We start from the raw sequence: 12615 nt of genomic DNA, 5'->3' as shown, positions 1-12615 counted from the left end.
TATCATGCCAATGAAGTCTAAACCCCATTGGGCGAACGGTTGATCTACTTGGATGGGATGAAGAGGTAGGGCAGCTAGTCTTTGCTTCCCAGAGAAGAGAGCACATTTATTGCAATTCTTCAACCATCTATGTGAGTCATTGAATAAGGATGGCTAGTAATAACCAACCCTCATTATTTTGATAGTTTTAGTCCTTGCAGAGAAGTGGCCCCCTGAAGAGCCATCATGAAATTCCTCTAACAGTCTGCTGACTTGGTCTTGCTCGATGCATCTTAGTAAGACTCCATTAGAGTCTTTTCGGAAAAGAGTGCCATTCACCAAGACATAGGGAATGGACTCCAACCTCAAATGTCTTCTTTTGGTCCGGTCTAGACCTTGGGGGTATCTACCTTCCATTAAGAAGGTGGTCATGTCACCTACCCAACTGAATTGAGTGTTGTTGCCAGTAGGTTGATCCTCTTGTGACACAAGGGTGACCTCTGGAGTAGTCTCAAAAGATGAGACAAGATGTTCACATAGGCCCCTGCCTCTTACAAGCTTGGTGATCTTGATGTTGATGTCATATTCCATGACCTTGGTTATCCACCCAGCCCTCTTCTCATTGATATCCTTGTTTAGAAGGAAATCTTTGACACTTGCGTGCGGAACTAAGAGTTGGATTGTGTTGTTGGACAACATGTGTCTGAACATTTTTAATGCCCTTACAACAGTTAGGACCTGCTTTTCTACATAGCTATACTTAAGCTCATAGTCCTTTAGCCCCTCACTAAAGAAAGCAATAGGTTGCTCCAACTTGTCGTCGTTCAGGTGTGTTAGGACAGCTGAGATACTGGATTCTCCTCCGAAGGTATAGAGGATAAAATCCCTTTCGTAATTAGGATTGACAAGGGTTGGGGCCTGAGCAATTGCTTGTTTGATCTCTTCGAAACCGGCCCTTCCCTCCTTGGTCCAATTGAAAGCCAAGTTTTTCTTCAACATGGAAGTGAGGGGTTTTACCATGGTGGCAAGGTTGGGAATGAACCTCCTCACAAAGTTGATCCTACCAAGGAAACGTTGCAATCCTTTCTTGTGACTGGGCAGTGGAAGAGAAAGAATAGCCTCCACTCGCTCTAGATCAATGTTCAAACCCTCCTTGGATACGATGTGTCCTAGCAATCTTCCTTGATCAGTAGAGGGTTCAAAGACACACCATACTCCCTGCCTTTCATGAACACCTGCTCAAGATGACCAAGATGGTCAGCCGCATGCTTCGAATAAACAGTTATGTCATCAAGGTATACAAGCACAAACTTTGCTAATACACCCTTGAAGGCCATGTCCATTGCTCTTTGGAATGTGGCACCTGCATTGGTTAGCCCAAAGGGCATTTTACAATAAGCATAGGTACCCCACTTAGTAATAAATGCAATCTTGTATTGGTCTGATTCTTTGACCAAGATCTGATTGTAGCCTGAATACCCATCCAAGAATGAAAACCTTTCTGAACCACTGACCTTTTGGAGAATCTGCTCCATAGAGGGAAGGGGATAATGATCCTTGAGGGATGCTCTATTGAGATCCCTACAGTCTACACATAGCCTGATCTCCCCATTCTTCTTCCTTACAGGGACAAGGTTGGCCACCCAGGAGGAGTGCTTGATAGGGAAGATGATATTGGCTTCTATGAGCTTGGTCAACTCCTTCCTCATTAGTGGCTCAATTTTGGGGTTTATTGGCCTTTGTTTTTGTCTAACTGGCTTTGCATCCGGGTTTAGCTCTATGGTAAGTTGTGCTAAGCTAGGATCAAAACCTTTCAAGTCTTCATAGGTCCAAGCGACTATGTCATCATATTGTTGGCAAAGCTCAACAAAGGCCTCTTGCTCGGTTGAGGAACACACCTTGCCCAAGTTCAAGAACCTACCCTCAGCAACAACAACTGCAGCCAAGTTCATTTTCTTCTTCAACTGATCATCCGAGTTGAAAATGCCTTCCAAGGTAACTAGACCTTTAGGCAACTTATTGGAGTTGAGCTGCATAATTTGATCTCCATATTGGTCTTGTAGCTTAGACTGATTTTTAGTAGAAAACTCTGCTTCATTTTGCAAGAAGTTGACGATCTGTTGATCGCTTTCGAACACTTGCCAATTCACTTGATTGTCTGGGATAGCGGGCCTCACAACAAACCTAATGTGTTGCTCCTTCTCACTTGCAACATGCGTTGGTATGTCGAACTGAGCACCAACTGCTGCAAGCCTATCAGCATGCTTGTTCTGACCCCTAGGAATGCTCTGGATATTGAAGGCCTCAAATCCTTCAATCAAATCCCAAACCCTGTGTTTGTATGATTTGAGTAGATTGTTCTTTGCTACACTTTGGGCTCGGATGTGTTTAACAACCAACTCACTATCTCCAAATACTTGCAAAGATTTGATCTTTCCGCTTTGTGCAAGTTGGAGACCTTGGATCAAGGCTTCATACTCAGCGACATTGTTGGTGCAACCAAATTGAAGCCTAAAGGAGAAGAAATATTTCTCCTGTTCAAGAGACACAAGCATCACCCCGACACCTGCACCATTCTTGTTTCTTGGACCATCAAAAAGCATGTTCCATAACCCCTCTAAGTCTCCTTGTCTCTTGATGAGGTCAGGGATAGGAGTATCCTCTTCATGGATACAATAGGTGCCAAGCCTAGTCTCTTCAATCTCAGCTAATGGATCAAGAAAAGCATTGGCCCATTCGTCCAGCAAGCAATCAAGAACCTCATGCAAAAGAGTGGCAGGCTCACGTATAGTACACTCCTCCCCCTCTTCATGCAAAGTGCAATTCATGTTTATAGGGCTGGGGGTGTAGGGCTCTATGTGGTTTTGGGCAATGGGCTTTGCCCTTATGGTGACGTTGGTACCATACCTTGTTCGAAATAGCATATGGGACCAGTCAGAAGATAGGTACCCACCTATCTTGGCTGTGAAGTCTCTAGACAGGCAGATGGCAAAGAAGGCAGGGAGGTCGATAATTGGTATGTCTTGCAAGACAGTGCAACCAGGGCATGCATGCAAGGTGAACTTCAAATTTTTCACCACCCCTACTGTCTTAATAGAAGTGCCATCTAATTGGACCACCCCTTTGGTCACGAGTTCATATTCTATGCAAGAAGATAAGCTATCTTCTTAGGCATGACTGAGCTACTAGCTCCTGAATCTATCATGCAGCTGTGAACCAAATTATCTCCTATGATCAAGGATAGATAGAAGGGGGGAGGCTTGCTGATCTTGCTTGAATCTTCCTCCTCTTTGGGTTGCACCAAACTGGTGGAGACTGCCTTTTCTCTGACTGCTGCCTCATCACCTGACTAATTGACATCCTTCAGTGCCTCCTTAGGCAAATCCCTTTGAGATGGGATTGAAAGGGCCTCCCACATAGTGATGTTGAGGTTGGCCTTCTTCATTTGATCAACTATGTTGAAAGGAACACCGGCTGGCTTTAGAGGCTACTTTGAGGCTACAAGGTCTGCCTTTGCTCTTTGGACGACTTGGGCCTCCACCTGCCTCTTGTTCCCTTGCATGGTACTTTGGCTTGTATCATGGACGGCTACATTCGATGTTGGAGCTTGGGCTGATGTTGAAGGTGAGGCAGCCTCCATGGCTCTCTTCTTTGACCTTGTATATTGCAGCATGGACTCACCATTTGTTTGGTTCAAACCACAAAATTCTGCCTCCTGCCAATTGACGAAGGTAGAGTCCCCTTGTAAGTGAGCTTGTGGGCCAACACTAGGCTGATTTGGGTCATATTGTTGGCCAAAAGTGGTCGGCTCATCCTGCACTACATAAGTTTGGACAAACCCTCCATTTTGATATACACCTTGGTTGTGTGGTTGATTGCATGGTTGACACCAATCTTGCTCTTGGGCGAGGTTATTTTGCATTGGAACTATCGCCTTTGAGTTGCTTGCGGTTGTGGTGTTCACACTATTCAACGACCTAGCATTGCTCCATTGGTTTTGCCCTTGGAAGGGTGGCCTGTTTTGCTGATAATTTTGATTTTGTGCTTGATAAGGTCTGCTATACTGAGTTTGCTGCCTCTTCAATGCCACCAATTCATTGCCAAAATTTTGCAATAGAGCCTTGACCTCATGGAGCTCATTAGAGGATGTAGTGGGTGTGGATGATTGTCTTGTGGGAGCCATGGGGATAGGAGCCAAGGTTGGTTGTTGAGTAGGAGCTTCTGGGAAGAGAGGCATTGGAGGCCTTGGAGCTATCTTCCCAGCCTAAATCAAACAATTTTCTGCTCTTATAGCTATGTCGTATGCACCCAGTAGAGAGGCTCCACCCATTGATTGTACCATGACAGCTATATCGCTGTTGAGAGCTCTAAGATAATATAAGAAGTCATGATTTGGAGATGGCTTCACTAGAGCAGGAATCCTATTCCATGTCTTATGGAATCTGAAATTGAAATCTCCCATAAACTCGTGGGGCGCCTCTTGATTGTAGTCAACTGCTCGACAAGTGATAGGTGATCACTTTTGTCTTCGAAATGGTTGCACAACCTCTCCCCCAATTTGTCCCAATTGTGAATGGAGCTAGACGGCAACCCTCTGCGCCACTGCAAAGCTTCGCCTTTCAAAGATGTGGCTAAGAGTCTAACAGCAACATCATCATGTGTGATGTTATGGAGGGAGCAGATGTTTGCAATGTCTTGAATGTGCTCAATGCATGTAGTAGTTGTTTCACCAGTGAAGTATGGTATGCTCTTCAACGCAACTACTGGTATGTCATTCCATTGAGTCAAAATAAGGGGACTTCTCCCATTGAAGGTAACAAAGACTTGATTTTTTGCCATGTGAAACAATGGTTTGTTGATATGAGTGGTGGGAGCCCTTGATAGCAATGGCCTTGCGAATGGAGTAGAATGAGACCTGGGAGATGGAGTGTTTACAATCTCGACACCCTTGACTGGTGACAATGAAGGTTTGCCTCTCCTCCTAGAGCCTGCAGATGAAAGCTTTACGAATTTGAAACTGCCTCTATAAGACGCCCTTGTATAAATTCGGGGCATGAAATCTACAACTGCCCTCGAAAGCTCGGAGGTCCGGAGTTGCAGAGTATGACCACTGCAGCACCTCGGGACCTCGGATGTCCGGAATGAGGAAGTTCGGAACCTGGGGGTTCTGAATTTCCGGGCCTAAGTACCTTGGAACCTGGGGGTTTCGAGTTTCCGAGCCTAAGCACCTCAGAACCTGGGGGTTCCAGGGTAAGATGGCTTCACTGACCTCAGAACCTAGGGGTCCCGGGGTTCCGGAGTGAGGAACAAATCGTGTGCAAGAGACCGGTCTTGTGAGCAAAGTCGCCAAGTGCTTGAAGATGACTACCTCTAAAGGCTAAGATGCCAAGAACAACATTGAATCTTTAGCATGTGAATCGAATGAGGTCCTACCGGGCGTGCCAAAAACTGTTATCACAAAAGCTTGCACTCTTGCTAAGTTATCAACTCAGCAACCTTGTGAAACATGGAAACAACCCCAAAGTGTGGGACTTTGCGCATGGGGTTGATTCTCCAGAGAAAGTTGGCTTCCTTCTTCAAATAGGTGCAGGTGTTGAACCAAATCAACACTTCAAAACTTACTCCGAAGCCTATCCTAACAACTTGCAGAGGTAAAGGGAAGAGAGAATTGCTTGAAATAAAAGGAGGTGATGCACCAAGAAGAGATTGTTTCTCTCCCTACCGAAATGGCACAAGGAACCAACTAAAAACCCAAGAGATGCACAACTTCAATTGCATAAGTGACCCGAACGCATGTATGGAGGTTAGAATTTGCTAATTGTCAAGAGGGGAGAAGGATTCCCACAAGTCACACTCAGAAAACAAGTTAACACGGCATAGATGGAGAGAAAAAGCCATAAGACATACACCTATAATGAAGGTATGAAAGCATACATAGGTTAGAAGGAGGCAAGAATGGTGATTTTCAATTAATCATAAGGCCAAAAGCCAATCTTACAGTTCCAGAAATGCAAAAATAATTACAAGTCTTTAAGAGAAGAGAAGAGCATAAAAAAGCTCAAGCTAGCAGGGAGAGAACCCTTTACAATGAGGCTTAACAACCTTATATAGAAAAATGGTTTACAATGGTGATCATGACCCCTGCATGTCAGTCTGGAAGTGCAGGGAAGTGCATGCACTTGGCTTGTACATGCAAGCAACCTAACCATACCACCAAAGGCAACTCTGAGGAAGGTGGACTGATTGACCTTCCAAAGCCAGACATGACATAAGTCACCAAGCATGGCCCCATACCTCCCTGATGGAAATCTTGCCAAAACACTTAATGCACCCCTGTGGCTCCACAAAATAAAGTGCACAAGTCACCAAAATTGTTGGAGCATTAAAAGCCTTGAGTGTCAATCACGCCATCCGGAAGTGTCGCCAGTCGAAAGGAAGTCCGGAGACTTCAGAAGCTTGGACTCCCGAAGTGAGGAAGACAAGGGAAGGAGCAAGGAACTTCAAAAAGGCTAAGGAAAGAACTTCAGAACCTCAGGGTTCCGGAGTTCCGGGATAGAGAGAGGAAGAGAAGAAAAAGAACTTCGGAACCTTGGGGTTCCGGAGGAACTAGAGAGAGAAGGCAAAAGGGGAAAGAACTTCGGAACCTCGGGGTTCCGGAGTTTCGGAGAGAAGAAGGGGAAGAAAAGAAGGAAGAAGGGCTAGGAGGGAACTTCAGAACCTCGGGGTTTCAGAGTTCCAGGCAAAGGAGAAGCTTAAGAGAAAAGGCGAAGGAAAGGAAGGCTAGGAACTTCGGAACCTCGGGGTTCCGAAGAGGGAAGGAGAAAAAGAACAAGGAACTTCAGAACCTCGGGGTTCCGGGGGAAAAGAGAGAAAGACTAGGGAGAGGAGGGAATAAGCTAGGGAAAAAACTTCGGAACCTCTGGGTTCCGGATTTCCGGGGAAGAAAAAAGGGGGCCTAGGAACTTCCGACAAGGCAACACTTCAAACCATGATTGTTTTTCTTCTTGATCGACTGGGATAGCGCTGGTCCATGGAACATATCTCTGATCGGTTCTCACTGATGGACCAAGGGTGTCATAAAATGATAACAGTACTCTCCTTTTCTTAATACAACTCTTGGCTTACAAGGTATTCAGATAGACTATTCCTGCATTTTTTGTGAAGACTTTATTTCTTTATTAGGTAGTCTTTATTTGGATGCTGGAAACTAAGAGGGCTCTGTCTTGAATTTTCAATGAGGCTGCCAGAAAGTAATTTGTCATTCTCCTAAATATATTCCCTACGATGTTAGGACTTACTGAAAGGAAACGGTAGGTGAAAGAAATCTGTTAACTTACTTAATTGAAAGCATAATATTCCTTATCAAGAATCAGAATATGTCCAAGGTGTTTATGTTCCATGATTATTAGTTGATTAAAATTATGCGAGAGCTTGGACAGGCATAATAAAAAACACATTTTCAAAACATTCTATTTCTTGGGTTTCACCCATCATGCCTAGGTCAAAATAATTCTCAAAATGGAATCCTATTGTGCTAGATAATCCAAGGGCTCTAACTACTTATTCTAGTATTATTTTCTTCAATTTTCTAAATTTCAGTCTAGAAATTTTATGTAAAAGTGTTTGATAAAGTCAAATAGACATGATTCTTTCAGCGTAATCATTATATCACATCAAATTGGTCCTGATATTTGTGCTGCTATTTGTGAATGCAGTCACTGGAAAGCTTTGGCCAAAACTTTACGAAGTACAATTGTTCCCACTCAGGCCGCAAGAAATTAAAAATCTTGTAGGCATTCGTCAACTCTGTCGATTGAGAGATTCATCATCATGATAGATAGGTAACAGACTAAACAAAAGAAAGCAATGCGTTTGTTACTACGCTGGAGGAAATCTTTTGAAGCTGCATAAGCTGGTTTTCTATCTCGAAATCTCGAAAGATGTCCGAGTCATGAGATAACTGGTTTTGCTAACTTTTTTTCTGAAGTTATAACTATATAATCAGCCAAATAATGTAAATTTCAATTTAAAAAAAATTCAAAATGAAATTATTTATTAGTTTCTTTAACATCAAAGAGCCTTACATCCTTCCCTAGAGAAGCATCATACAGATGTGTATGTGGTATATCTGGTATATCTGGTATGTCCTCTCCTTAAGGAAAAAGTTGAGCCTACTTTGCTATTTCGTGACTAAAATTTGTCGAAGTCTCATTTTAATCATGAATTTTTTTTGTTAAAATGTGTTAGAGAACCTTGTCTTCATTGCAAAAGCTGCCAGAACTTAACAATTTTGCTCAGATACTTGTCATGTTTCTTGATTTTACTGTCCACAAAAATTTCACACTCGTCAAATCAACAATCCAAATAATTCATTCTCTTACCCTCTATCAAATGATGAAAGATTCGTCCTGAGTATTGTTGAATTTCCGCTAGATTATCATCTCCAGTTGACTTCACCTCACAATCAATGGATTTATAATAACCATTCCAAATTATCCATTCTCTTTTGCATCCAGATATTACAATACATATAAACGGTGTAAAGAGAAATCAGAATACAATTACTGAAAAAAATAATTAGAAGCTTAACATTGCGGGTTCACACTCAGGAATGTATACTATAATTTAAATGTCCATTTCCAAACAAATAGGCCCAATTAGCTCACTAACTGAATATTATAGTTGTTTTGTTAAAGCTGAATGCTCAAGTGACCTTGCCATCATACTCAAACATTGTTATTTATAATTTTATATTAAAACAATTTTTTAATTATTATATTTATTGCAATATAAAAGAACAAATTTAAATATTATTTCAATATTTCATGTTTTCTAGTCTATTGTTTATAAATTTAATTATTTTTTATAATTAAATATAATTTATTATCTACAGAGATTATTAATTTCCATGATTTTATTGATAACCCGTGATTTTATTGGTATCCTACTAAGAATTGAGTTAATATCATTAAAATTTCTCAATATTGCCCAGCCCTATTAATTTACACTAGTACTTCTTACAAGCACATGCATTGTGTCAATATTATGCTTTAAACAAACCTAATGTTCTAATAAGAGAATAATTCTATATGATTGAGTTGAAAAGAATGAAACTGCTCAGTCTTTGACTTTGTTGAATATTCTTTACACTAATGACACAAGAAAATAAGTGTAACTAATAATATACAATTTAAACTTTAACTAAAGCCAATGAAGAATAGGAGTACTCAAATTATTGCAATAATGTAAATGTTCCTTTCAGTAAAGGAAAAAAATGGTATGGACTCTAAGTTACAACTAAAAGAAGCATAAAATGGATGCCTTAAAGTGGAATTCTCGGCTGGTTGAGGGGGGTTGTTTTATTTGGGACAATTAAAGTTGACCATCACCAATCAAATAGAAGGGTTGACAATACTTTGAGAACTCTAATGGTATGCTTGAAATTATTTATAAATGGTACGAGGGTTGGGAAGGTCGTGTTTAAGAGGCTAAAGGAGGTCATAAAGGTAACAAAATGATTATTTTTCTATTTCTATGATATTTCTTTATTACACATGGAGTGAAGGCAATAAGATAGTGGATACTAGTAGAGATGCAATAAAGCTACAAAAATAGGACTTCTATATGATTTGTGAAGGTTTTGATCTACAATGTCGTTAAATATGAGTAATGCATGATAATTCTTAGCTATCTATGATAGGTTATATTTTGGGGGACAATCAAAGTCAATTATTATCAAATCTAGCAATGGACTTTAGTATTGATACAAATAATTAAGTAGAAGCATTGATTGTAGTTAAAAGGATCTAACAAGAAATTTGAGATGATGTGTGGGGGTGAGAGTCTAATATAATAAAGTTGTTAGAAAGGAAGCATCTAGATCTTTACAACACAAATATGGGGTGTGTGTGTGTGTATTAAAAAGACACTAGATTTATGTGGAGAAAGCCTATCGGGAAAAAAAAAAAAAACCAACAAAGAATGAGGGTAAGCATATTATTAATCTTCAAAAGAGAGACTACAACAATAATAAACTTCACTTCTCCAACTAAACCCAAAACTACTTGGAAACCTCAAAGAAACTTGTGATGAAACAACTATGTCTTCACTCCAATGTATAGCCAAATGGGAGAGGAAAAACCACTATTAAATTCTCTAAACAAAGGGGGAAACTAGTTGCGAAAAACCCATGTCGTTCAAAATGAATAACCAATAGACATAATAAAATAATAAAAATCTTCAAGTGATTCCTCCTTCAGCACAAAACCCAAAGCTACTTAGATATTGACATTTTTAGTGCATCATAACTCTCAATGATTGCTTAAATCCCCAAATGGACACCTATTCTCTTCCCAAACTTGGGCACCTAATGCATAACCCTTCATGTCTCGAACTGGACATGGGAAAGAGTGTATTTTGTCCATTTTAATTTATCTTTATCACCTCTTCATGTTCACCTCTTGAAAGTGCAATTACAATTAGCCATAAAGTACAAATATTAAATATTCTTCTTGCATGTTCTAGGGAACACTTTCCAAGGAACATGGAGACATGTGAATGTCTTAGGATTTGCAAGGTTAATGTCACCTTATTATAAAATTCTCCCACTTGGCATCATACATTGCAATTACATTCAAGAGATACAATAAATAAAATCGAGTACAGTGATCAAGGCCCATGGCCTTCTTGCACAAGAGAACTTGTTTGCAGTCATTGGCTTTGTAAGAGAATTTACAACATTATTTGAAGTGTCAACTTTCTCTATCAGCACCTTACCATTCTCAACCATCTCTCACACAAAGCGATACTAAACATCAACATGCTTAGTATGAGCGTGATACATGGGACTCTTAGCCAAATAAGTAGCACTTGACTGTCATATCTGATCCTCAAGCAATCAAAACCAATGCTAATAACAAGTCTCTATAACCATGTTGCCTTATTAGAGGCATGTGTAGTAGCCATATGAACTACTTCAGTGATGGACAAAGCAACTATGGGCTACTTGTTACTCATCCAACTCATTGCTCCTCGAAACAAAATAAATACATAGCCACTAGTAGATCTTTTACTGTTAAAGTCACCCAATTTGTATCAACAAATCCTTGCATGTCCAACAACTTAACCACATCATCAGTACCATGATAAACCAAAGCAAATATCTAAACACACTCTTAACAAAAGTTCAATGCTCTTTACTAGGATTAGACATAATCTTGCTCAGAACTCCCAATTTTTGGGCAATATCTCGTCTAGTGCAAACCATTGCATACATTAAACTCCCAATGACACTAGCATATGGAACCTTACAAATATCCTCATAATCATCATCAAAACTCGAACACATGTCTAAACTCAATTTATTACCAACCCGAAATGGAATACTAAGTGGCTTACAGTCATGCATATTAAACCTCTACAATATATTATCAGCATACTTACTTTGGCTTAACCAAAGCTTTATGTCAACCCAATCTCCATTGATCTCCATCCCAAGAATATATTTTGCAACCCCAAGTCTTTCATATCAAATGTGCCAAAAAGCTAATCCTTGAGTTCTCTAATCATCACCTTGTTGTTACCAATAAACAACACATCATCAACATACAAGACAATAATTAGTATCTAATCATCAATAACATTAATATAAACACAATGATCTTCCTCACTCCTCATATAACCCAACTTCAATATAAAAGTGTCAAACTTCTTGTACCACATCTTGGGTGACTATTTTAAACCATACAAAGATCTCTTTAATTTGCAAACCAATTTTTCCTTACCTTTGACAACAAAATCATCAAGTTATCTCAAGATTCCTTTGCAAGAAAGTAGTCCTTACATCCATATGCTCTATCTCAAAATCATAAACAACAACAACAATAGACAGTAGGAATCTAATAGAAGTCGATTTCGCAACAAGAGAGAATATTTCACCAAAATCAACTCCCTTTCTATAGGAGTAGCCCTTGCCCACCAATTTGGCCTTATACTACTCTAATCGTCGATCTACTCCAAACTTCTTTTTAAATGCCCACTTGCATCCAATGAGGTTCCTTCCTTTGGGAAAACTAACAAGATCGCATGTGTTACACTATCCAAGGCATAATCTCTTCCTACATGGCCTGCATCCAAGACTCGCTTTACTCTAAAGAGAAAACCTTTATAAAAGATCTTGGTTCGTCAACGGTACTCAACAAATAAAATATACAACGGAAATCTAGTGGATAGTACCTGTCAACTTGATTTTGTTGTCTTATGGACCCCCTCAAGGTAAGAGTAATGGGCTCTACCTATTCATTTTCCTCTGTGTGCTCATCCTACACATCATCAAAACTCTTTGAACCCTCTTCTGCTTATTCTCTATCATTAGATCCATCTAACTTATTCCACATATGCAACCTCTCGATTCTCATACTTTATCTTGAAGTGCATTGTCTTTATCTTCTCCTTTGGTTTTTCTTCACTTGAGTAAGCTCTAAACTCCTTGAAAAGAACATCTCTAGAAAAGATCATTTTATGGGTTAGAGGATTCCAAAACTTATAACCTTTTACATTCTCATTGTAACCAACGAAAATGCATTTCGAAGCTTTTGGATCTAGTTTAGATCACTTCACTTGAGGCACATAAATAAA

The 12615-nt window shown here is 40.0% G+C and overlaps 1 protein-coding gene across 2 annotated transcripts in view; it reads left to right on the top strand.

Moving 5' to 3' along the window:
- Positions 1-8218, top strand: part of LOC131057392 (glutaminyl-peptide cyclotransferase) — a 178224-nt gene extending 170006 nt beyond the window's left edge. For both annotated transcript variants that reach the window (XM_057991562.2, XM_057991561.2), the window contains one exon: positions 7695-8218. In XM_057991562.2, the coding sequence (XP_057847545.2) occupies positions 7695-7813 (119 nt within the window). In that variant the 3' untranslated portion in view covers positions 7814-8218. The remainder of the gene's footprint in view (positions 1-7694) is intronic.
- Positions 8219-12615: the final 4397 nt, after the last annotated feature.

Source organism: Cryptomeria japonica, chromosome 5, assembly GCF_030272615.1.
Source record: "Cryptomeria japonica chromosome 5, Sugi_1.0, whole genome shotgun sequence".
Taxonomy (NCBI): Eukaryota; Viridiplantae; Streptophyta; class Pinopsida; order Cupressales; family Cupressaceae; genus Cryptomeria; species Cryptomeria japonica.
The sequence above is the reverse complement of the archived record's forward strand: the minus strand, read 5'-3'. Positions and strand labels throughout refer to the sequence as shown.